This window comes from Barbus barbus (assembly GCF_936440315.1).
Source record: "Barbus barbus genome assembly, chromosome: 38".
Classification (NCBI taxonomy): domain Eukaryota; kingdom Metazoa; phylum Chordata; class Actinopteri; order Cypriniformes; family Cyprinidae; genus Barbus; species Barbus barbus.
Window position 1 is genome coordinate 24,321,843 of NC_136716.1, and position 27,821 is coordinate 24,349,663.

The 27,821-nt window shown below is 36.7% G+C and overlaps 2 protein-coding genes across 2 annotated transcripts; one reads left to right on the plus strand and one right to left on the minus strand.

Moving 5' to 3' along the window:
* Positions 1 to 558: 558 nt before the first annotated feature.
* On the plus strand, positions 559 to 5,588 carry LOC306857338 (BCL2/adenovirus E1B 19 kDa protein-interacting protein 3-like). The gene is made up of 6 exons (XM_079397243.1): positions 559 to 825; positions 2,003 to 2,171; positions 2,271 to 2,349; positions 3,235 to 3,341; positions 3,442 to 3,591; positions 4,585 to 5,588. Exons 1-6 carry the CDS (start codon positions 783 to 785, stop codon positions 4,625 to 4,627), a joined length of 591 nt encoding a protein of 196 aa, XP_079253369.1. The 5' UTR covers positions 559 to 782; the 3' UTR covers positions 4,628 to 5,588.
* Positions 5,589 to 6,460: 872 nt separating this feature from the next.
* LOC306858057 (serine/threonine-protein phosphatase 2A 55 kDa regulatory subunit B delta isoform) lies at positions 6,461 to 27,402 on the minus strand. Its single transcript, XM_079398428.1, has 10 exons — positions 27,170 to 27,402; positions 26,881 to 26,955; positions 18,022 to 18,119; positions 17,765 to 17,930; positions 17,306 to 17,418; positions 13,858 to 14,035; positions 13,238 to 13,402; positions 11,104 to 11,273; positions 10,789 to 10,880; positions 6,461 to 8,569 (listed from the first exon to the last, which is right to left on the minus strand). The coding sequence occupies exons 1-10, from the start codon at positions 27,177 to 27,179 to the stop codon at positions 8,290 to 8,292; spliced, it is 1,347 nt and encodes a 448-aa protein (XP_079254554.1). The 5' UTR covers positions 27,180 to 27,402; the 3' UTR covers positions 6,461 to 8,289.
* Between the last annotated feature and the right edge of the window lie 419 nt (positions 27,403 to 27,821).

Consider the following 27,821-nt stretch of genomic DNA (forward strand, 5'->3'; position numbering starts at 1 on the left):
GTTAAAGGTGCAGAGCTCCACTAGTGGCACTAAACAGAATTGCAAAAATACTGTTCCTCCCACCTGCAGTTATGACAAAGTAGTAGTTCCAACAGATTCATGTCATCGGTTGAACAAGCAGTGCAATAAATCATCCAAGGAGGACTATATTACCTGGAAAGAGATATCTGTTAGCATATTGAACTTTCCTGTCCATTTCAGTAAAACAATAGCTAACTGGAAGGAAGGAATACACACACAGGGTGGTCTTCATTAAACATGATTATTTTAAAATTAAATTAGTTTAAATCCTATGTTAAAATAAAACTAACATAAAACTACATATAATGAATACTCTAAAACAAAACTAAAAATTGTTCAAGTAGATAAACCAAATAAAAAAAAAAAAACAATATGAATCAATAATAAACGTCAAATAAAAACAGAAAGCCTAATAAAATAAAAACTACAATAAACCTGTTGTGAACTTTGCTTGGGCCACTGACCTTGAGGAGGATTTGTACAACCTGGCAACAACTCTGAGGGGGTCTCACACAATCTGGCATCCCTTGTGCCTCTGTGCCAGTGTTGTTTTCATTCTGTTCAGCAGCTGTGTGTGGATTCATGAGATCCCGATCCACTTCTGTCACATGAAACCACATGCATACTGTATTAGACGTGCAGAACACACATATATAAGCCTCTGGATAACACTGCGCTTCTGTCTCTTCTCGAGGCTTGATTAAGGATTTAAGGACGAGAATCATCCTCTGCGGGCTGTTTTATCGGTCAAAGGAGCTAAAATGTCGATTGAAAAACAAAGCGTGTCCGAGGAAAACCTTCAGGGTATGTCGAAATAGCTCAAATTAATGTTCTTTTATCATGCATGTTTCTACTCAAAACCACATTCATAAGAGCAAACTGTAATTGTAATTAGACGATGGCCGTTCATGCCATGCATCAAATTCCAGTTTCACATAAACAATTGTGGCTTGTGAATATCATACGGCATAATATGTGGAAAGAACAAGCAGATGTTAGCAAAAAACACAGTAATGACGCATGTGATATGCAGTAATAAATATGGAAGCTGTGCGTTTTGTGAATGAATGATTCGTTAGAGCCGAATCTCTTGAATGATTCATTCAGGAATCGAACCGAACAGTTCTCGATTCAGCAACTCGCGACTCACTGAACAGAGAACCGCTTCTTTAACATAGGACTCGGACAATTTGTTTTTAACATGTCCTAATCGCAAAAAGACAAATATTCATAATATATATTAGTAGCGCACGTCTGATTCATAACCCGAGAACATATAATCATTTGAGTGGACAGTATTTTGCAGAAATGTAAACATTTCGAAAACATACGACTTGGGGCGGTTTAATCAACACGACATAGTTTTACTGTTGTTTTTTTGTAAATGGAAATAATTAATACAAACAAAAATAAAAAGAATAAGTCACCACGGAATGGAAAAAGAATCACTAACCGGTTCTTTAAAACGAACTGTCCGAAAGAACCGATTCACAGAAAGGAGTCTGCGAGGTGGGGTTTACACACAGCCTGATATTATTGGATGTTGAGTGAAAAAATGATTTGACATCATAAGCTATTTATAGCCAGAGCTGTGTTTTGGCATGTTCTCTGTTTATCTGGATATTCTGACCACTGATTCATGCCCAGCTTTCAATGTCAAGTCAATATAATATTCACAAGTTATGACACGAGCAATACACTGATCCCAAAGCAGCCAAAGGCATGAAAAGACAGGCGAGGAGTGCACAACATTAAGTGCACTAAACAAACATTTGCAAGCAGTGTTTTGCATACTTCAATAAAACAGATACCAATGCTGCTGCCATTGCAATGTCAGAATTGTGACACTGGGCTTTTTAAAAATATATATTTTGAACATTTACATTATAAAGAACATCTAAAAGAGGCTTAAAAACTACAGTAACTGTAGTTAAATCTTCACGCAACACTAAAGACCTAGATGTTATTTGGTTACTAACAGGTTCCTGGGTGGAGCTGCATTGTAATAATGGAGGCGGCTGCACTCCTAAAGGAGGTTCTGAGGAACAGTCTGCCAGCGTCGCCCCAAGCGGAGACCTGGAGAAGATGCTGCTGGATGCTCAGCACGAGTCAGGCAGGAGCAGCTCAAGAGGAAGCCTGCCATGTGACAGGTCAGTACAAGCAAGACTTTAATTTAGTGCATGAACTACACTGAGATGCACACAAGATGTTAACTTGATAGGATGAGAATGTTATAATTTTCTCACCAGTCCTCCAAGATCCCAGACTCCTTCGCACTTGCGCAGGGGCTCCGAGGTCCACAGCTCTGGAGAAAAGAACAGCTCACAGGTAGATATTAGCAGCACATATAACCTTGTCATGACTTGATTCAATTGCACTAAAGCAAGTGTACTACTGCTTTCATGGTGACTTTCATGCAACTAGATACATTCTTTATAAAGCATGACTCCAGATTCCCACGGTCAAGAAATGTAGAATCATCAGGGAATATAAAATAGCATTTTCAGCCCTGAAAAAAAAATGTTAATGAATATTACAAATGTTAAATTTATATTTAATAAAGTAAAATAATAATTAAATTAAATAGGAAATAAGCATTTTTATGGTTCTAAAATATTTCAAATCCACTTTTATTATTAATTATTAATTTCAGTGTCTTTAACTACGTAGTACTGACATTTAAATGTTTCCATGGTCAAGAAAAATTTAGAATAAGGAAATTTAAAATAGTGGTTTCCTGGCCTGAAATAAATCCATATTTCCAACAGAATGTTTCAAAACTGTTTTTTTTAATGGTTCTAAAATTTTGGACCCACTTGTATTTACCTATTAATTTATTTACTATTAAGTGTCTTTAACATCTTAGTATTAGCGTTTAAATAATTAATTTGATACAATGCACTTACTGTGTACGTCTTTACATTTTCCTCATCTTAAAAAAAACAACAGCCTGCATGTATAATAATTTCTATAATTATAGTTGACCCACCCTTAAACCTACCATACCACAAAACATGTCCTTAATCATAACCTTATCCCACCTAAATAGCTGTCTGTGGCTCTGTGTTTTATTTGATTCTTTTATAGTCATGGATATTTATTGGTCAAAAGGTGTGGGATCACTTAAGATCACATATTATCTGACTTTATAAATAACTACAAACATGAAGGTCATCTCTTTGCTCTTCTAATTTTGTTGCGGTCTGGTTTAAGTCAGAGGAAGACTATTTGGAGAGGAAAAAAGAGGTGGAGATCCTGATGAAGAAAAATGCAGACTGGATCTGGGACTGGTCGAGTCGACCAGAAAACCTGCCGCCCAAGTACGTTTAATACGGTTAATAAACCAATGTGGCATGATAACATGTTAGCATAGTAATGAGTAAGATCAAGCAGATGATACAATACATGATGTGTTTGTAGGGAGTTTCTGCTGAGACACCCGAAGCGTTCCAGCACGCTCAGCATGAGGAACACCAGTGTGATGAAGAAGGGAGGACTCTTCTCAGCAGAATTCCTCAAGGTTTTCCTGCCTTCTCTTGTCCTTTCACACATCCTTGCTGTGGGACTCGGGTGAGTCAATTCAGCAAACCAACCAGTAACTTGTGTAATAATTCATTTTTAAGAGTTTTCTCTTTTTTTTACTTGTTTTATAGTTTTACTTTTTAGTTTATTTAGTTATTTTAGTACTCAAACCGTAAATGAAAATAGAAATGGCAACTAGAATATTTAAAAAAAATTAAATAATATTTCAATTAATGGCAATATTTATGTTTTAGTTTAAGGTAACAATAATAACCCTGATTGTTTTGGCAGCTAACTGAAATAAGTTGAAGTACAAAAATAACAAGTAAAAAAAAAAAAAAAAAATCTATATAAAAATAAGACAAAACAACAAATGACAAAAAAATATATATATATATATATATATAAATATAAAAATTCTAAATAATATATTACTAATTATACTATATAAACATCTAAAATAACTACATGGTCAGGTCATATTAATTGTACCTGTCAGAATAAAAATAAATAAATAACAGGAACCCAAGTCATAGATTTTGTTTTCAAGGAGCTGTGGGTGGTTTCTATTGACTTGGGCCAATAAACAACCACCCAAAACATCATAGGCACACCCTAGCAACCGCATAGCAATAAACTAACAGCCACCCACAACTTCACATTTTTCAGAAATAAAAAAAAAAATATCAAAGATTTGTGTGTAATTGTTTGATCTTAAGCATTATATTCATCAATATTAATTTTAAAATCATAGATCTGGATCCTTTTATAGTGACAAATGCAGGGTTGTTTTTGTGTCAGCAGTGGATGCGGTCTGTGTGCTGGAATGCATGCTAGCGCTCCACAGGGGTTATCATGACTTAGCAGTTTTCCACTGATGGCTCACAGCTCTGCTGACGCAAAAACAAGTCCACTGATATAACGGAAAAGCCAACCTGGAGGAGAAAGTTGAAAGTGCATCAAATGCATGTTATGTTATAGCACTGATCCTAAAATGACCACCAATGCTACATCTGATAATTAAACATTTTGTCTTTTCAGGGTGTACATCGGAAGGCGCATTACTACTTCTGGCACCTTTTGAGGGAGCAGGAAAAGCCAAGAAACAAGACAAATCTCATATACGCACATCCACCATCTCAGCTGCTTTGTCGTGAATCAGTGCTTGTGTAGACGCAGATAGGACAAGGTCACGTGACACATTTCCTCTCGCCGGCTGTGGGCCGCTCGGCCTCGCTTCCCCCTTGTGTATTCCACTGGCCTTTCCCATAGTTCCTCTCCCATAATGCCAGTCCATTCCAGGGCCGTCAGCACAGGGAAGGCCACGCTAGACTTACGGGCACATGCCTGATAGAATTAGATGTAATGCATCATAATTTTGTATTTACTCATACAAAGACTACTGAGAATATTATGAGAGGATTATAAAATAAGGGATGAGAGAGGGGAAATTAAAGTGCTGGATCTCCAGAGATGTGGTACCTGTAACTGCAGACTGTGAATTGGGAAGAGATTGAACTATCTACCCCATATCAAAACAGGGATTACATGCATATCTTATGGTATATCTCAACATTTGGTGATATAACAGTATAGGACTTGTTTTACCTTCATTTCTCTGTATCTTGAGGTAGCATTTATAATGTTTCAGACACCAAAAACAGACCTTTGCTTTGGGAATCAAGCTGTTCAAAGTATTATACAATTAAGCAATGGTCTTTAGTAAATACTTGCCAAAAAGCTGAGTACCATATCTACACTTTTCTGAACGTCAACTGAAATCACTAATAAATGTCCAATATCAGCAGAGAAATTGTTGAATGAAATTTGCCTCACCTGAACTGCAATCACAGATGCTCTTCGTTTATCTGAAGGGTCCAGGTTTCAGCCCAGAGATTGCCTTAAATAAAACTGAATCAGGCAGGATTATAAGGGAAATGGTGTAAATCTGTGCATGTGTTGTAGTCTTTAAAAACTGTATTCGGTGTATGTCAATTTCATAGTGGTTTTGTATCAACAAATAAATGTCTGCCAACTATAACATCTGTCTTGGATTCTGTCTTCATATTACAGGATACTTACATGTACACTACCATATACAAGTTTGGGGTCAGTAAGATTTTTTGAAAATAAATTAAAGACTTGTGATACAAAATAGTTCCATTTCAAATTTGAACATTCTATAATCATAAAAAAAAAAATATACTGAAAAAAAAAAAGGTATCAGTTTCCACAAAAATATTATGCAGCACAATTGTTTTCAAGATTGATAAATGTTTCTTGGGCAGCAAATCAGCATATTAGAATGATTTCTGAAGGATCTTGTGACACTGAAGACTGGAGTAATGATGCTGAAAATTCAGCTTTGCATCACAGCAATAAATTAAAATGGTAAAATATATTCAAATAGAAAGCTGTTATTTGAAATTGTAATAGTATTTCAGAATATAACAGTTTTTACTGCATATTTTATCAAATAAATTCAATCAATAAACCGTATTTACTGCACATAGGGGAAGTCGTGGCCTAATGGTTAGAGTCGGACTCGTAATCCAAAGGTTGCAGGTTCGAGTCTCGGGCTGGCATGGATTGTAGGTGGGGGGAGTGAATGTCCAGCGCTCTCTCTCCACCCTCAATACCACGACCGAGGTGAGACCCTTGAGCAAGGCACCGAACCCCCAACTGCTGCAGCATAAATGGCTGCCCACTGCTCCGGGTGTGTTCACGGTGTGTGTGTGTTCACTGCTGTGTGTGTGCACGTTGGATGGGTTAAATGCAGAGCACGAATTCCGAGTATGGGTCACCATACTTGGCAGTATGTCACTTCACTCACTCACTTAATTAATAAACAATGTGCTACTTCTCCATTCCAAAAACCTAGTTGGCTAAGGTTGAATAAGTGTAGGGCAGTGTGTCAATTCAGATAAACACAATTAAAATTTTATTTAACTTTGGTCAAAAATAATCAAACAAGTGTACACTTTCACAATGTTAGCATCATCATCATTGAACAAGGAACAAGGTCTGGGAGTACGTATCCGACCTGTGAGTTCCCAGATTTAAAGAGCATCACAATCAGCTATAACAACAACTTTGTACTTGTCAACCGTTAAGTTACGTTCATCATTTTGACATCAGTTTTGCAGCCGCATGTCAAAATTCAATGTTGTCACCGGTTTCTTTAAACCACATCCTGATGCGAGATAAATCCATTTAGATCAACTTTCGCGCGACTTATGTTCTGCATCTCGACATCACGATGTGATCCGTTAACTTTGATTGACTGGAGGAAAGCCAGTTTTGTCTCAAGAGGCACTGAACACATCGGTTTTGATTTGAGTGTTCTGCGACGGCCGTCACCGACCGTACAATATCTCATATATTAGTGTCCAAATACTAAGCCGCACAAACCGTAGCAGCACATGAACGGACAAATGGAGTGCTAAAATAAAAAATAATGCATGTTGAAGGTAGCCGGGCGTCATATGGGTGACGGGTTGACAAGATCATCAAGTCCTCAAGGTTACCGGTTGAGGATTATTATAGGACATACAGACAGACTTAAGGCGGTAGAATCCCTTTACGAAGTAAAAACGAAAAACATATAAAAATAAAAACTCTAAAGCGAAACAGACGGCAATACTGATGCTTATCATGGCCAATGTCCTCAATCAAACAGTGCAACTGCAAATTCAAGTAGTACAATACGGAGATATGCTGCCCAACTGGAACATTATGAGGGAATTACGCTTTCTGATTTTTTTAGCAAATGCTGCGTTTGTAAAATCAAAACTCGGCCCGTTTTGTTTTCGTCTAAATCATTTCAATCGCCAAAATTCACATTTATTTGAATAGAAATTCCCAAATAATGCAGCAGATCTGAGTTCAGCAGAATGATTTCACATTTTAACCACTGGCTCTCCAGATCTACATATGCAGATTACATGCAAATATAGAACGTAAAAATCATACATACCTGCTCATAATGTAAAAACGCTTTCTCTTTGTAGTTACGTTACTTTTATTAAGTGGTTTGACACCAGATGGTGTAATATATAGATACAGTCAGTGAGTAGATATTATGCATGGGAAAACAAGAAAAAGTATAAAATTAAAACAGAACAAAAATAAAACCGAAAGAAACGGAAAAAAGAAACAAAACTGTCCACTGACCAAAACTGAGACCGGTTTTAAGTGCTTAAAAGGTAGAATATGAAGGCCTGAGAGTCAGGCCAGGGGAAGGAATGTTAACAGGTATTAAACATACGCTCATGAAGGACTGAATTTCGAACAGCGAGTACATACGATTGACAGCGAGACGTTACTCATCCTGGTGCGTTTCCGTACTTTTGGTCATCAAATCATAAAAACGTGAGGATCTAGCCTCTTAATGCTGATTGGTGTGGGTTCCGTCGCTGGAGGGATGGATAACGGCCTTTCCTTGTATTTTATTTTGGTTTGGGGTCGTCGTGAATTATTGACGCCCTCCCAAAGAGGTTTTTTTTTTTTTCCCCAAAATATACAGTCTGTCTCTCAGCTTCCTGGTTAACGTGAAAAACAAGTGCTTTGCTTCTTTGTCAGGTCGACAACAGGGCCATATTTCAGATTTAACGACTAGGCTTATTGCAAAGTACGAGATTTTTTGAGCGTCCTCCGACCTGCGCGGGGGGGGGGGGGGGGGGGGGGGGATGTTTCTTTTTCTTGATTTTTGTTTCTTGGTTTTTAAATCACTCTCTCTCTCTCTTTTTAATTAATTTTGTCCTGGAATATATACAGGTTGTTGGTGGCAGCCACAGCTATGACGTTCTCTTTCGGGTGCCAGGCGGTGTGTAGGATCTTCTTGTTGAAGTCCAGGCTGTCCACGCTGATTTCATCTTTCTTCCGTTTGCCGCCGGTGCAGACCTTGCGGGGTTTGAGCATGGCACGGGGTTTACTGTTCTCCCTTGATGCCTCCAGTGTGATGTCCCTGCGCGTGTTCCTGTCGAACATCCTAAAGAAGTTGTTGTAGGAACCCGTCATAATGGCACTGAGAAGGAAGGAATTGCAGGGGCCGATGAGATGAGGAAACATAAAAAAATAAATAAAGATTAGTTATCAATTTGTTGCACATGATAGATTACATTTTGCTTTTGAATTTCACCACAGTTTTGAATTCCATTCAAGCAAATCGCTACTTTTTGTTTCTGAATAATAGGTTGGAAACAGTTTGGAGATCTTATTGTTTGTATCTTAAGTATTTGTTTTGATGCAGAATCAAAAATCTGATTCACAGGTGGGAGTACTTCTTTCAAACTATTGGTTTCAACTATTTAGATTCAATTCCAAAAACCAGATTCAGAGATTCTTTCAATCACATCATGTGTTCAAGTACCACTTCATCGGCACCCTTGATAAATATGATTGAAGGCGGCAGTGAAAATTAATCTTCATTGTTAATCCTTTTGATATTTTATTTAAAAATTCACAAAAAATCTAACCTTTCATTGGATAATAAGAATTTAAAACGGGGGGAAATATCATTATGAAATAAATGTTTTTCTCAAATACATGTAAAATATATCTGAAGTATATTCCCATTCATATTTACAATTTTGAGCACTTTCATGATTATAAAAATGAAATTATGTTTCACAGAAATATAAATAGGAGGGAAAACAAAGCCCAAATTCCCTTAATCATCCATCACAATGAGAAAAACCAAAGAATATATTTCTGATGTGCAGCAAAAGATAAGTGAGCTTCACAAATTAGTGAAGTGGCTTTAAGAAAAGAGCTAGAGCAGTGAAAATTCCCATTTCCACCATCAGGGCAATAATTAATTTCCAATCAACAGAAAATGTTACAAATCTGCCTGGAAGAGGACGTGTGTCTATATTGTCCTAATGCACGGTGAGAAGGAGAGTTTGAGTGGCTAAAGACTCTCCAAGGACCACAGCTGGAGAATTGCAGAAAATAGTCGAGTCTCGGGGTCAGAAAACCTTAAAAAAAAAAAAAAAATTGTCAAACAGCACCTACATCACCACATGTTGTTTGGCAGGGTTCCAAGAAAAATTCTCCTAGCTCATCCAAAAACAAACTCCAGCATATTCAGTTATCAGATACGACTGGAACTTCAAATGGGACTGGCTTCTATGGTCAGATGAAACTAAAAAATGAGCTTTTTAGCAGCAAACACTCAAGATGGGTTTGGTGAACACAGGGATAAAAAAGTACCCCGTGTGTACAATGAAATATACTGCTGTATTTTTGATGTTGTGGGCCTATATTTCTGCTGGAGGTCCTGGACATCTTGTTTAGACACATGGCATCATGGATCAAATACCAACAGATAAAAGAAATGAACCAGTGACTGACTCTGTTAGAAATCTTATAATGGGCCATGTTTGAATCTTCCAATCGTACAATAATCCAAACACAAACCTCAAAAACAACACAATAATGGGTCACTGAGCACAAAACCAAGCTTCTGACCTCTGACCTGAACCCTGTAGAAAATGAGTGAGGTGAACTGAAAAGAAGAAGCATCAACATGGAGCTGTGAATCTAAAGGATCTGGAGTGATTCTGGATGAAGGAATGGTCTCTGATCTCTTGTCAGTTGTTCTCTAACCTCATCAGGCATTATAGGAGAACATTTAGAGCTGTTAAACTGGCAAATGGAGGTTTCAAAAAGTATTGAATAAAAGGGTGCTGTTAATTGTGGCCAATGTGTATTAGAGAAAAACATTTATTTCATAATGATATTTCCCCCCATTTTAAATTCTTATTATCCAATGAAAGGTTAGCTTTTTGTGAATTTTTAAAATAAGGATTAACAATGCAGATTAATTTTCACAGCCTTCTTTGATCATATTTACCAAGGGTGCCGATATTGTTAAGTCAAGATTTGAAATGGATCAAAAAAGTTCAAAGTTGTCATGTTCAAATTTTGGTTTTAGGTTAACTTTGATGAAAGTTTGATCCTTCAAATGTTGACTAGTTTTTAAATTTCATATCATTTTGCCAGAATGTTTTTATTCCGAACACTGGTATAACATACAATATTTTTTATAATTATTATTTTTATTCTATTATTAATTGTATATTAATTTCATATTTTGCTAGAATATTTATCTTTCCTGCACAGGTAAAACAATTTCTCTCTGTATACTAATTAAAAATATATATTTTACAAGCACTTGGAACTGGGACAGAGTAAAATTCTGCACAAACGCAGAATCCACCCTTATTAAATACGGTTGCGCACCTGTCTGAACCGTTCCAACAGCACTCAAACTTGTCGAAAATGCAGTCGTTCTCGTAGAGCGAGCACAACTTGCTACGTAGGTACTCATGTACCTAAAACAGAGGAGCACAACAAATGTGAATCAGCAACAAAAGCGAACAAAGAAATGGTCATTGCATTTGCAAAATTACACTTAAGTGGCGTGTGAAACCTTGGGGAGGTGCCGGCAGTATTTGAAGAATGTATTAATCGAAGACGTGAAACACCATGTTCTGAAAACATGACAGTACAAGCTCTGGAATGTCAGCTGTTGCAATAATAAGATCTCTACTTTACCTGGTAGGTCTCTACGGGCCGGTTCTCCATATTCAGGTCCCAAACCTTAACGGAGAGGTAATCGCGGGTCATCATATATCGACCGCTGTGGCTGAACTTGACGTCAGATATGGAGGAGATGATTTCCGAGAAGAACGACCGGCTACTGGGATCTTCTGGCTCCTCAAAAACTTTGGAGGAACAAAAACACAATATGTTTGATGACATTTCAAGACTTGCAGAAGAAACATTAAATATAAAAAAAATAAAGATTTTTTTTTAAAGAAATTAATATTGAGCAAAGATACATCTAATTGCTCAAAAGTGACTAAATACATTTATGATGTTACAAAATGCTGTTCTTTTGAACGCTCCATTCAAAGAATCCTTAGGGAAAAAAATTCTCTCCACAAAAATATTAAGCAGCACAATTATTTTCAATATTGATAAGTATAAATACATCACAGGAAAAAATATTAAAATGTATTCAAATAGATATGAAAATATATAAAGAATATATAAAATACATTAAAACTGTTATTTTTGATTATCATATTTCACAATAACACTGTTTTACTGTGGTTACTGTTTCAGTCTTGGTGGTGAGCATAAGTGTCTTCTATTAAAAACAATAAAAATAATACAAATCTGACCAAGCTTTTGAACAGTAGTGCATGTATACAGTATATGCCACAATGCACTTGAACTGATCTTGAACCGATTGCAATTTTCTTGGCCGATTCCGATTTTAATGCAAAATTTATTTACATAATAGAAGAAATTAAACATTACTATTCTCCCAATCTGGACTAAGTTACAGATTTTCTCTCACTTAACTCAAAATAAAGTGCTCTGTGACTGGAAAGAGGAAGAAATAGCTAACTTAAAATGAGTTGTTGTATGTAACAAAGCAGATGTCATGCTTATAAATGGTCATTTTTTCCCCCTAACCTTATTAAATGTGTCATCTTTCACCCCAAATTATTGCTTTGTTTCAATTAATTCAGCTAGCATAAGAAACTGTAGAGTTATTACCATTCAAATTAAATGAATATTAACAAACTATCTTTCCACTGCTGAGGAAACAGAAGCTGCATCTGGTGGTATTAGTGCATTTACACAGACTGTTTGATGAAGCTGAGACGCCATAAATGCATTTACACAGCAAAATTTCAAATGCATAAATAATTTTATAAGATTAATGTTTTGCATATTTTTTTTAAACATACAAATAATTGTTGAAAAAATGCAATGATACTTTTAAATATGGCTAAACCACCAGGCAAGTGGCGGCAAATGTCTCTTTTAATGAGAGAGTCATTTATTCATGCATGCAGCCGATTTATTCAATCAGCGGATTCATTCAGAAACGAGGCAAGTGACTGTCCTTATAAATGGGCCACTGAATCATTGACTCACTCGATTCGTTCAAAAATGTGGATTCATTCAGTAAGGAAACACCGGTGTGTGTTGCTCAGAGACACACAACAGTTCTCCTATGCCTTTGGCAATAAAAGGATCGGTTTGGAATCGGCAAGACGTGAGACTGTCAATCGGTGCATCTCTAATGTGTGACCAATGGACTACAAATGAACCCCATCAACAAGAGCAGACTGCCAAATTCCAAAATGTTTATCCTAGAATATATCATACAGTCACATTTCCTTTTTGTAAAGAATCATTCGGAATGCAATACTTGGTAAAATAATCAAATTAAAGGATTGTGTATATAATATTTATTCTATCCAAACACTCCAGTTTTATGCACGTGCATTCTGTTTTGTAACTAGTGGGTTTGACAGGAAGTAAATAGCGAAAGGTTGCTTTTTTTGCCTTGTTGGTCTGGAGTGAGGTCCAAGTTGAGAACAGAGCGCTCGATTAATTACATAAGCCAGTGATTACATAACACAAGGTCCTGCTGACATTAAACAGTGGACGGCAAAAACAGACAAAACGAGAACTTTCCACGGCCTTTTAGTGAGAGTCTGATCGGGTTTTAGGAGAAAAGGACACATTCCCACGTAGAGAGTTCAGACTCTCCGTCTGATGGAAAATAAAGGGATGGACGAGTATAAAAGGGGGAAAAAAGACAACTGGGGAAGAGAAAAAACCCCCCCAAAAAACCCAAGAGACTGGACTGACTTAAAATACTCACATTTGCTATGTCTATCGCAGAGCGCGGCGGCCCTCGTGTCACACAGGCGGATGGTTCCTTTACTACTGCTGTATACAAAGACATTACACTGGTGTGGGTGACACTCGGCCGCCGTTATCACCTCCGTCAGCTCCTCCATATTGGCTGGTTTTATATCTACAATGTCTGAGGAGGGAAACGGTAAAGGAAAGCAACAGAAATAACGTCAAACACACTTTTTAAGTCATCGAGATGTGTCAGAGATGCAGGCCTCAGTCATTCCTCGGGGATTCGGTTTCTGAAGAAATGGTTGAAAAAGATGATTGGAGCCGACGGGGTCTCTTTAAATATATTCAGGTTGGCCAATGACTTAACCTACACACTAAAAATGTGTATGTTTTACAGTAAAATAACATTTTTCAAGGGGACATATTGTATTGTGAACCTACTGCAGTCTAAAAGATAAATATAGACGCAACTACATTACCGCATTTCACATTCATAGAGAATGTTTACAGAGAAGTCAAAAAATAAATACAGGCCTGTGGAAAATGGTTATGAATATTATAACACAGACATTCATAGACAAATTCAGATCAGGCACGTTTCAATAAAACAGTCACTGATTGCTTAAAGGATACTAAAACTTCTATCTGTGATTTCTAAATGCCAGAGGTTTATTCTGAGGTCGTCTGCAGAAAGGTATGTTTCATAATCACTATTTACTGAAATGGAATTGATGTGATATGTATGCGCGTTAGAAAATATTCTGCGTGGGCTTGCTTCCACCATCAAGTCCATCGGCATCAGCACAGGAACCTGCGAAACAACCAGAGAGTTACTTTAAATATTAAACCAAGAAAAAGTCAAAGTACATGTTTCAATTATCTGAAATCTTTTCTTTAACTCACCTCTCAAATTTTAAGTTAATATTTATATAATTTAACAAATGTGCATGTTCTCTGATGTTGGTTAATGGACAATATTCTTTTGATTGTTTTTATTTTTGATTTTAAGAAGCTTATGTTTGGAAAATGGCGTTTTTTTTTTTATATATCTCACTTAGCATCAGTCAGTCAAACATTATATGATATTATGATAATTTAGCATTAAATGATAGAACTTTAGTAATTAGAATTACTTTTTTTTCATATCGCGATATTATTAAATGCCCTACTTGTGACTGTCCCATTGACTGCCAAGTAAATAACACTGTCAAGGCACAGAAAAGAAAGCATTGATGTTATGTCAAAATTAAATCACCGTAATTTTACGAAGCTACAAGAATACTTTTTGTAAAAGCTTCATAAAATTACGGTGACGTAATTGACATCACATCGTTTTTGACGATGTCTTTCATACTTTTCTGGACCTCGACAGTGTTATTTACTTGGCAGACAATGGGACAGTCACAAGCCTCCCGGTTTTCACCAAGTTTTCATTATTTAGTGATTTCCACTTAAATTCAAAAAATATAAACACGATTAGTGAAACCGTTTTAAAGAAAAAAGGACCACTGCGTATGACGCCACAGGGTTGGTTCGCTCCATTGGCCAGTTAAGTAATATACACTCACCTAAAGGATTATTAGGAACACCATACTAATACTGTGTTTGACCCCCTTTCGCCTTCAGAACTGACTTAATTCTACGTGGCATTGATTCAACAAGGTGCTGAAAGCATTCTTTAGAAATGTTGGCCCATATTGATAGGATAGCATCTTGCAGTTGATGGAGATTTGTGGGATGCACATCCAGGGCACGAAGCTCCCGTTCCACCACATCCCAAAGATGCTCTATTGGGTTGAGATCTGGTGACTGTGGGGGCCATTTTAGTAAAGTGAACTCATTGTCATGTTCAAGAAACCAATTTGAAATGATTCGAGCTTTGTGACATGGTGCATTATCCTGCTGGAAGTAGCCATCAGAGGATGGGTACATGGTGGTCATAAAGGGATGGACATGGTCAGCAACAATGCTCAGGTAGGCCGTGGCATTTAAACGATGCCCAATTGGCACTAAGGGGCCTAAAGTGTGCCAAGAAAACATCCCCCACACCATTACACCACCACCACCAGCCTGCACAGTGGTAACAAGGCATGATGGATCCATGTTCTCATTCTGTTTACGCCAAATTCTGACTCTACCATCTGAATGTCTCAACAGAAATCGAGACTCATCAGACCAGGCAACATTTTTCCAGTCTTCAACCGTCCAATTTTGGTGAGCTTGTGCAAATTGTAGCCTCTTTTTCCTATTTGTAGTGGAGATGAGTGGTACCCGGTGGGGTCTTCTGCTGTTGTAGCCCATCCGCCTCAAGGTTGTGCATGTTGTGGCTTCACAAATGCTTTGCTGCATACCTCGGTTGTAACGAGTGGTTATTTCAGTCAAAGTTGCTCTTCTATCAGCTTGAATCAGTCGGCCCATTCTCCTCTGACCTCTAGCATCAACAAGGCATTTTCGCCCACAGGACTGCCGCATACTGGATGTTTTTCCCTTTTCACACCATTCTTTGTAAACCCTAGAAATGGTTGTGCGTGAAAATCCCAGTAACTGAGCAGATTGTGAAATACTCAGACCGGCCCGTCTGGCACCAACAACCATGCCACGCTCAAAATTGTTTAAAATCACCTTTCTTTCCCATTCTGACATTCAGTTTGGAGTTCAGGAGATTGTCATGACCAGGACCACACCCCTAAATGCATTGAAGCAACTGCCGTGTGATTGGTTGATTAGAAAATTGCATTAATGAGAAATTGAACAGGTGTTCCTAATAATCCTTTAGGTGAGTGTATAAGCATTTCTTTATATTTACAGTATATTATGTTAATGGCTGTTTTGATGAGTATCCACGCAAACGCGATTTGTTTGTGACCCGAGCAGAGTTCACGACTTCTTCCACCTGTAACGGCAGTAATGCTCGGCCCCCTCGCCGTATCGGCTCAAATGCATAAGCCTTTGCACTTATTATGGGCTCAACCGTCCTTTCAAGTTAATCTTCCTCCACTTAAACAAGCGTGTGTGCAAAAAGTAAGGAAATACTTCTATATTACCTAACTGGCCAACCCCGTGATGTCACACGCAGTGGTACTGCAAGATGCTCTAAAAGCTATAACAAAAACATCCTTTTTTCTTTAAAACGGCTTCATTAATCGTGATTACTAAATGAAAACTTGAACGACTGCTTCATTTCCACTTTAAATTGTGTTCCGAAGACGAACGAAGCTTTTACAGGTTTGGAACGACATTGAGGTAAGTGATTAATGACAACATTTTCATTTTGGAGTAGAGTAACCCTTTAAGTCAAATAACTCAACTAGGGCCCCATGAAATCCGTTTGATTTTTTCCTAAATTCCATTCCATTTCTTTTTTTTTCAGTTTTAATTTTTCTGTATTCCGTTTTTTTCCATTATAATTTTTCTGGACTCCGTTTTAATGGATAAATTACATTTTATTAATCAAAAAGCATGTTTAATTAAATAAAAGTCATGACAATAATACAATTTAACATCAATTTATTAAAAGCTTAACAAAAATTAAGTTTAGAGCCCTATGAAATGTTTTGTGTTTTCTCATGTTTTATTGTTACTAGTTCTGTTTAGCATGCTTATTTTTTTAATGCAAAAAAAAACTTATTTATTCTTACAATAGCCTTGAACCATGACACCAACACCGAACAATGCAATGAGTTAACATTAACCTATACATATATATATACATATGTAATATAATATAACAACCAATATAAAACCTATATAAGGTTGCAAAGAAATTATGGTACACTGCTATGCAGGTTTTCCAAAATACATCCTTGTCTTGACTTGTCTGGAACGCATCCCTTTCTGTATGTTTCTTCATAACTCTCAGGTGTAAATAGCATTAAGCAGTCCTGCCCCACTGACAGCTGGGTGCATACTGTGCATTTACATCACATGGCATGTACTCTACAGACTGCAAGTTCTGGAAACATCTGACTTTAAATCGTATGACATATTTATTAACTAAAAACCAGTGCTTCTCTGCACAGCCAACCTTCCCAGGCTGCACTCTCAACTCAAAATGTCATCAGAAGAGAAGCGGCAGACTAACCCGTAGTGTTGTGATTCGAAACTGATCTCGCAGTCTTCCGTCTTCATCTTTAAGGTTGTATCCTTCTGCTCGTTTGTCCCTTTCGCTGATCTTCCATAGTTTGATGGTTTTATCTTTTTGAGAAAACAAAAAAAGGAAAAATAATTACAATTTTTTAAACGGCTATAGTATACTACCATTCATTATCATAAATTTGGAGTTGGCAAGATTTTTTTGTTCTTGAAAGCATCTTGTGTTCACCAAGGCTGCATTTGATCGATGTACAAATGCAGTTAAAACTGAAATATTGTAAAAATTGTGGAAATCAAGATTTCTTTGATGAATAGACAGTTTAAGAAAATATAAATCTTTAATAATATACACGTCCCTACTGTCTTTTTTTGATCAATTTAATGCTGAAGAAAAAACAAACAAAAACATTTGAATGGTGGTGTACAAAAAACAGAAGCAAAAGCATACCGTTTGCAGACAGGAGAAAGTGTGCAGCGTTCTGTTGCGGGAGCCATCTGATTTTATTGATCTTCTCCTCGATTTCTAAACTTTTCAAGTAATCGAACTCAGGCTCGTGACTCTGAAAGGTGCTGTACACGTTGTATTCCCCTCTTGAGAGCGGGCGGTTTTTACTCTATGGAGAGAAACATTGAACACATAAGTTAACATTGAATCACACACTTCCTAAAAAATTAAATGCAATAAAAATCTTTGGGTTGCATCACCTCCAGTTCTCGCTGAAATATGACGACTCTGCCCCCTTTGTCTCCCGTGGCTAGTAACTCCCCCGAATAGTTAAATTCAACAGTTGAGATAATGTCCGCTGCATACCCAAAAGGAAGAAAGAAAGATAAGAATGATTTACTTCATACATTAAACACCCACAGCTTTAAAGTAGAAAGCTTTGACAGAAATTAACTTTCTAAATGCATGTTTTCGCTCTTATTGTGCAAGACTGATCATTACACATGCCAAAGACGAACAACGTTTGTCTTTCATTAAATATTCATAACTCACCTTCATGCATGTTTAAGTTTAGATGCTTTAAGCTCAAACTGGAGTAAAAACAATCTATATTCCAAATCTATTTCATACATTCAACATACACGGCTTCAAAAAAATAGAACGCTCTGACAGCAAAATTAACCCTAAATGCATGTTCCTGGTCTTAGTATGCAACACTGATCAATGCATATGCAATATTCAAGTCTCATTTTCATACACATTTAAGCGTACATGTTTTATGCCGAAGCTCAAATTGGAGTAAAAACAGATCTATGCTCAGTGTGGATCATTTCCTCTCTCCACCCCTGCCGCTTCACCCTTCTGATCTCTCTCGCTCGAAGGGAAGGACACAGGGACAAACAAAGGCATGATTCAGTGTTCCTGAAAGAGAACAACTAGCTCGACGCAGACAGAGACGCTCACAGGTCTGGGCTTCATTTAGCCAATGGTTCACACGTCAAAGACACAGTACGAGAGATAATCAAACACCTCTTGTACATTTATAGAACTGAAAAGTACTGACCATTTGGTTTCTTCACTGTGGATTTGATGAGGAAAGTCTGCATCAGGTGAAAAACGCTTTCGGTCTTGGTTCAGAGCTAGTTTTGGCTACGTTTTGTTTAAAAACAAGCATGAATAATAATAAAAAAAAATGGCGAAAAGACTCGGTTTTCGGTTTATACAGAAACAGCACAGTTCACACAAACTTCACTGTTGAGTACAATCAAAGCCAATGTGAGAATATAATTTACTCACCCCGTACCCCGGGATATTTTTTTATTTCAAGAGTGTTTGGGATGCTTGGCCAGGGAACTGTGACATGAGAGCTGAATGAAGACATAACCGACTAACCTAACTAGGGCTGGGATGATAAATCGATGCAGAATCGATTCAGAGATTTTCCGAATCCATTGCGATTCCTCTGGAATCAATTCTGAGCTTAGATTTTAACAGCAGATGGTGCTCTACACTAGTTTTTATCCGCACACTCATGCGCTGAAGAGGGCTTGTGCGTTTGGCCGAGTCAAGTAATTTCACTTTAGCTCAGAATGCTTTTATGATGCGAGATTAATGTAAACAGCCCACTGTGAACACCCTTGTAATTCGCTTCAAGCTTTTCGAATTTTATGAATGATTATTTTAGGTTCAAGTGTGTGTTTGGCAACAAGCAGAGTACAGCTGTTTCTAAAGCATGCAGAATCCATTCCAGAGGAATCGCGATGCATTCGGAAAATCTCAGAAACGATCGATCCTGCATCAATTTATCGTCCCAGCCCTACCGAACACAAAATAAATGTGCCACATCAAGCCTGGAAAACATACTTTAACATCGGAAGTAACCTGACTTTGAGGTTGAATACATTATTTCATGTATTCAAATAGATTAATAGCATCCTGAAGCTAAAAAAAAAAGAAAAGCAAAACAAGGCATCAATTAGTAGGATATAAAACTAACAGAAATCCAGGGTCAAAGGAATCAGCTAATGAGCAATAAACATGCTGTGTCCTCGGTCTGTCCATGTGTGTGTTCTGGACAGTCTGTGTCTGATTAATCGATCTCTAGTCACACCAGTGACAGCGAATGACTCACAAACATCACCAAACACAACAGGAACATGCCCGGTCATATTTCACGTATTTCAACATCAACAAAGCTTATTCTGCATACAGAAAATTAAGGCTTTACTGATGACCATTGCAACAACAACATTTTCCTTTTTTACACAATAATCAATTCAATATTTAAATTTTTTTTTTAAAATCTGCATATACTATATATTTACAAATTCAAAAAGAATAGTATGTTATATACAACATCAATTACTGCTACTTAGAATGAATGCCAATAAAATGCACAAAATTAAATGACCACTTACACCATTTTATTCAATATCTGAAACATTAAATATCTGCATATACTATTTTCTCATATTAAAAATACTAATAGCATTGTTATTTTCATGTAATAGTATATTATGATAATATTAACCATAATAATAGTAATTATAAGAGTTATAATTTATTGAATGCAAATAAGGTTAAAAAAAAACATTTAAATATTTATCAACTTATTAACTTTTGTATTATAATCAATACTATTAATGTTACAACTTAATGAACGCACATTAGATTGCACAAAATTAAATTGATGTTGCTTTGACACAATTGATATACATTACTATACAAAACATAAATAGTATTGCTATTACTTATATTATTTAAAAAAAATCAACAGCAGTTATTACCAGATACCAAAAATCTAAATACAGCTAAATAAATCTTATATTGATGTATCATCTTCTTACAGTAATGACTGCTTAATTATGGTTTAATTGTCATAATGTACAAATTGAAAACGTCGGTCCTAAAAACAGTGCTTTATTTTATTTCTGCAAAATATATGCACTATTCCTCCCCACTTAATTTTGGGGTTTAAGGTGACCTGGACATGTTTTTGTGAAATTCAATCTAGCGTGAAGAGACATGGTGATTAACTATCCTGATCTTTCATCCTGTGATGTGCATCTGAAGATGACAAGTACAGATAGAGAGGAAACACCTCTGTACTGTATCACAGACCAAAACAGCCGCAGCAGCAGCAGGGGAAGCGTAGGCAGGTACATGACGGACGGTAACCACCTCGCAAATATGAACGATTAACATCCACATCGGACATCAGCCACAACCTACAGCAACATAACATCCACACCTCCCAAAACCAGATCATATTAGAGCATCCTACAGTAACCCAAACAACACGTTACATCACAGAGGAGTCTGTTAGCGCTAGGAAAAAGCTCAAAAACAAGAGGAGCACCCGGAGTGAGAGGCAGACTGAGATAAACGCACACATACCCATCCTGAAAGGTAGAGAGAGGCCATTATAGCACAGTTCCAGGCTGTGGCTGTCAGCAGCGCACACAAGGCAGCAGAGGAAGATTTAAGAGCCTGGGAGCATCTGCGGTATGGACGGCGCTGGCTCGCCCGCAGGGAGTGTGAGCAAGGGGTGCCATGCGGCCATGTTGGACAGGTAAGATCGTGAGGGAATCCCTCCACACATGACATGAACCCTTCATGTGAGATCCCGAATTAATTACGGCCTTATAAACATCCACATATAACTTTAAGGGAGTTTGCAGTGCAGTCCTTCTCACAAGCAAATAACTCCCTTCCTGTTTGAATGTCTTTCAGGGGTAGAGAAACAGCACTCAAGCAACTAATACAATATATTCACCATGATTTAAAAATAAATTATAATTAATATATAAAAATATATATTACAAAATGTTATTGATTATATACATACCTCTCTCTCCATCTATACACACACTGTATATTTTATAGCTATTCACATAACAAAATTTAATAAAATTACTAATTTCAGATCACAGCAACTTTGATAGAGACGAGGGCCAGCATTTTTTCTCCTTTATATCAAGGGGCCAGATTACTAATCCAAGTCCACACACATTTACACCGTTTTACTCAATTTCCTTTTTATTGAAGGAAATTAAAGTATAATTAATGTCTTTTGTTTTTCAATATTTTATTGACTATAAAAAAAGTGATTTTAATTAAGTGATTTTAGTGTTTTTTCATCTAGATGAATTGGCCATAGCCATAAAAAGTCATGTGGTGCGACCATGATTTATATTAAAATTAATTCATTTCTTTAACATTTTTTAATATGTTCTCAGTAATTAAATTATTTAGAAAAAGTATTTGCATTTCTTTTGAGTTTTTGTAAATAATGATCTCATATTTTTGTTCTATAATTTCAGAGTTGCCTTCTAATTGTATTTAGCAGACTTTTTTCTGTAAATTGCATAAAACTGAAAAATACCATTCACTTAAGCATACTATAGCAGTGATTCATATTTCAGCCACAGAAATTAGTTAATTTATTTTTTATTTAATACAGTTATTGTTATTATTGGTCGCACCACATGATAAGTGGTCGCTCCAAATGACACAAAGACCTTATATTATTAAAAATCTATTTAAAGAAATGTGAAAAGTTCAGCATATGGCATTAACTGCAGTCATTTTTTAGACCCAGTTATTTCTAAACGTCGCCCAACCTTGGCTGCTCAATTGACCCTTTGTAGAGAGTTTGATTAACAGGCGATCTGACCAGTCATAATACCAAATTTGCCATTTTTGTCTGACAAACAAACCAGACAGGAGAGTAGATTAACGTCGGTGGACTTGAACTTGAAAAATAGTGTACGGACATCTTTTCAGTGGAAACAAGATACCTTCCGATGGTCATGTTTATTTTGTGCTATAACTAGTAAGAGATGATGTTCACACACAGCTTGAACTGAGGTGCTACAGCGATCTGCCACAACACATTAAAGAGCCACAAAACAGTATTTGTTGTTTGAACTTCTTAAATGACAAAAATTTGAACTCTGAGACTTTGTTTAATACTGAAAGTAACCTGCTCTGTCTTGTGTGTTGGCGTGTTGTCAGTGTCTTCTTTGCACTGTGATGTATTGTCGGATGGTTTGTCAGACATAGCAACAGTAACTAAGGGCGGGTCTTTGCGAATGGTCAATTTAGAGCAGCGGAAGGTTGCTGGCTTAGGTTCTGAGAAAATCATAAACATCTTTCTTACATCTGGAGTTTGTGCTTGACTGCAGGGTCAGAATTAACATGCTGCCTATGGTGAACGTTTATTTGACTTTGCTTGGCAGTGAAATCTGGTAAAATAAATTAAAATAGTTATTAAAAAATATATAATAAATGCATAACTACCAAACTAAAATTAGATGCTCTAAATTATATATTTTTTCTCATATTGTACATATATTATACATAAACCGCCTGAAATTACCCAAACTGCATAAAAATCTATTCCAAATGATATTCAAATTAAGTATTGTGTGCATATAAACAATTAATTGAATATAAACGTACAAAAACTGTGAATCTGGGACATATCTATAATGGAAAACAGTGGTCGCACCACATGATATTTTCAAATTCAGTCAAAATTTACAAGCACAGAATTAGCCACCTAAACAAAACAAGCTAGCTTCCCATGACAGGTCACTATGAAATTTAAAATTAAAATAAATGCTTGTAGAAATAACTTAACATTCATTGCTTTTTTGAGGTCATACCACACGATATCCAAATGTGGTAACTACATACCAGCCATTAAAAAGGTTATTTTTAGTTATTTCTATTTTTTCCCAAATTTGAAAGAGTTACAAACCTGCTGATGCTTCTATGGGTCCATGGCAAATTGTTTTATGATGCAACATCCTATCTTTGAATGGATTTCAACATAAAAGTACCAAAATAGTATTTTCTTGATGGTCGCACCACATGATATTTCATAAAATGGAGAATATCGAACAAAGTTTGTTTGAATATTATGATGGATACATACAAATATAATGATATACATACAAATGCTTTGCCATTTTATACAAAACACTTTGGAAATCATGCCAAATAGTGCAGAAAATAAATCTGAATAAATTTAGGGTAATTTCAAATTTTTTTCCAAAACAACAGTTATGGCCGAACGGTCGCACCACGTGATGTTTTGACACTTTGAATAACAGAAAAATTACAAATAACTAATGTTTTTTGAAAGGTTAAAGTTGGTACATATGTGGGAGAGGTACTTCATATATATGGCATATTTTTTATGCATTTAAACCAATTTTTAACTGAGAAAATGCAATTGGACAGACAATTTAGGCGTCACGTCATTGACATATATATATACACACACACACGCGTAAGACGAATTTAAAATATCTATGTAAAAATGCATTAGTTCTTGCTTTTTGAATCTACTTGACAACAATGGCCGTTGTTTCAAGGTATATTTCTGCACTAAAGTCCAAAATACCTGTGCAAAACACCTTATACCTAATTGATGAGTCAAGCAAACAAACAAGAGTCCATATGAACCCTATTTTGCACATTTATTCCAATAAATTATATGCAACAAGTTAATAAGGCTATAAGAACAGCTTATGCTTCCTGCTCTAAAACACACAAAACCAGCAAAAACACAAAACCTCCACTAGAAAGTGCAGAGAAAACCAGAAGTCTTCACACTTAGGAATAACTTAGATGGCCAGGAGCCAGCGACTATCTCAAAGCTGTTTATTATGCTGAGTGTGAGAAAGTTTATTCATTTAATTCCATGTTTGCAGTCTGCATGCACAGTCTGAAGGTCCGCTAAAAATGTACAATATGGACAATATATTTGTTAATCCATCTTTACCACTACAGCTCAAAATTCCATTTCCATAGAATTCCATGGAAATAAAGATTAGGCTATCGCTCGGAGCAATCACACCTCAGTCTGCCGAAACGGTGATCTCTAAATAACCTTCTCTACCACGTAAGAGCCACTTGGCTCAGATGATATTACACCAGTCAACATGTGTCCGTTTCCTAGAAATCCGTTTTATTTTTCACAGAGGGCAAACCTGTCTCTGAACTGAATAAAACGGCTATATTTTGTCTCATATACAGTGACAAAACACACAACCTTGATATTTTTAGTCAAATAATGCAAAAACTAAAAAAGCAAATAAGAACAGACAACCTCAACATTACAGTGAATCTCAATTTGCCTTCCTAGACTCCCAAGCATCTGTATTCCCAAAACCCCAGTAAAGCCTCAATGACTGATCTCTGGATGAAGCCGAGAGCACCCTCGGACGAGGCACATGGATAATGTGAGCTGGTCGGACCAGTTGGACGTGCTTTCCGCCGTTTCAAAGGCAGGATGTGCTTCCCTACAGGAGCCCCAGAAAACAGCACAAAATGTTCACTGACGCGCCCACCAACAGACCAATCCACAAAAGTGCCACGCCATGATTATAAATGTATTGCTACTACTGTACTATGCTAACTGCCCGTTTGCCAATAATCGCATTCATGGGATTAAAAACTCACAAAATAGTTTGACAAGCACTGCGCTCTTTCCCACGCAGCCATATTTCAGACTGAAACTGGGATATTGTTTCATTTTTTTGGTGAACAATTTTTTATTATTTTATTTAAAAGGCAAACTGTACAATAAAAAACAAAACAACATGCATGAATACAAAAACAACAATGGACTGTATGATTGTACGAGGAGAAAAGAGCAAACAACTGAGGCAGAAACAACAGAATTATCAGTTAGGATCAGGGAGAATTACTTTTCATAAAGGGATGTACAGGCAACTCTGTCAGCATTATCACCATTTCTGTCTAAAATTGAAATATTAACATTTCTTCAAACAGCTATCAAAACACCTTTAGTTTTATTGTCAGTCGCAGCAAGAGAGACCACATCTATGAACATCATCCATCCACAAATGAGCTTTCTGGATCAAAGCAATGTCGAGCATATGGCTTCATTTTTAAAAAGTAGCAAATCATCTGCTACTTGTCAATGATAATCTTACTTTAGGCAAAAAATATATTTTTTTAACTGGTCAATTTTAGAAATTGAACACCATTTTACTTCCGTAACGTCTTCTTTCATAACGTCTAGTGTAAAGAAAACATCCAAAATATTCCATTTTACACTTATTGAGTTTGTGTGTTTCAATTACAATACATAACTTCAAAAGCTGCTTTTCTCAGTCAAACATTTTCCAATTCTGCAGAAATTACACCAAACTTTACAGGTTAATTCCTATATATATTCCAATTTTTTTTTACGGATATGTTTGTTCATATCACTTGCTTTATTTATGCAATATTTTATTTCATTAAACGTGGCTAAAATTTATTAAATTAAAGGTTGTTTACAGTCATTTCTGATTTATTGAGTGATTAAAGAGATATCCGAATCCCCCTTGTAACATGTCAACACAATTTTAACATGGCCTTATATTAGTGTTATTTAAGAAGACGCATCATTTTCATGTAAAAATGTGTAATAGTGAATAGGCATAATCAACAAGGGAATTATGTTTTATTAGTTACATTTTTGCCATATTCTGCTGCTGTAACTCGCCTTAAGTAGCATAAAGCGGGAGTGGCATTCTCATTCATGAGAGCATTTGATTGGACAACAATTTGGACACGCCTACGAGTGCAACTTGAGTCATCAATATTTCTGCTTTTTTTCCCATACCACAGAAACCTCAAATTTAAATTGAACTCAATATTTGAAGTCCATTCAGTTACATATTAATGCATATAGCCACGTAATACCCTGGATACTATACAATGTCTATAAAATAAGCTGTCTGTGTTGACTATATTCCTTACACCTATAACGTTTAACCACAGGTGGTTTTACCCAAAACGACTTACAACTAAAGAACATCAAAAGCATTTGGTCATACATGAGCCAACAATATTTACAGCACTGCAACGCAAAGTTTCAAGCACAACAGGATCTGTCCATTGACTTCCCTCCATGCAAGTTTTTTTTGAAGAGTAACTTAATTACGATATTTGTGATTAACCTGTACATTTGCATGGATCTTTAACACTCCTGCCTCCATCTCTTCCTATCACACCTTCACTACACAAAACTCCTCCAATGTGTTCATGCATACTCACCCAAAGGTGTTTAAAAACCAATGCAAGCCGTTATTTACCTTCTGCAACATCTTCATCTATGGCTCCTTTGACCTGGGAGAAGCACCACTGGAAATCATTGCCTCCACCAACCCCTGCAACACAAGTGCATTGAAATGCATGCTCAGATCAGCCTCCCAGAAGCATTTCATCTCGCAGAAGTCAGCTGCATGAGCATGCATACTGCGATAAAGCAGTGGATGTGGGTTTGATTTAGTGTCAGTTAAGGGGGCTGGTTTGATGTTTAGGCCGCACCGCTGCCGCTCGCGCCCCCGCCTACCAACACAACCCCCCGCGCGGCGCGTTTACCTGCCATCATCGCCTGTGCCTCGAACCTTCAGTGCGGCTTATCCTGGAGCTCAGCCGGGCGGACGGTGCGAACGAGTGCGGAATGAGAGTGAGCGGAGGCGAGCGAGATCTGCCCGTGATTTGGTTTCGCTTCAAGATGGCGCACGCTGCCCGTCGACATGACACAGTGACATCATATAACCAAGCGCGCAGTGCGCCCGGCGCGTCCTCGCTGCGCTGGGGTTTGCGCAGACGCTGTGTGAGTTACGCAAAGACCAAACGCCCTTATTTTGTTTGTTTATTGGTTGGATGAATGGATGAGTGACAGATGAAATGTTACACTGCTAGCTGTGAGTATTTAAAATACCTTCAATATTGCCAATCTCTCTTGAGAACAGAATGTTTTAGTGTGTGTCATTTCTAGCTGCAGTTTGGTCAAATTATGCAAAAAGTGTAAAATGTTATATAATTGTGTGTACTTGCTTAGCAGCATACATAAAATGGAAGTGCATATAATTATTTTTCAATTTTTTATTATAAGTATAAGTAAACTAATTTTATGTATTTAAATTTAAATAAATTAAATTAAATTTATATATACACACACACACACACACACACACACACACACACACACATATATATATATATATATATATATATATATATATAT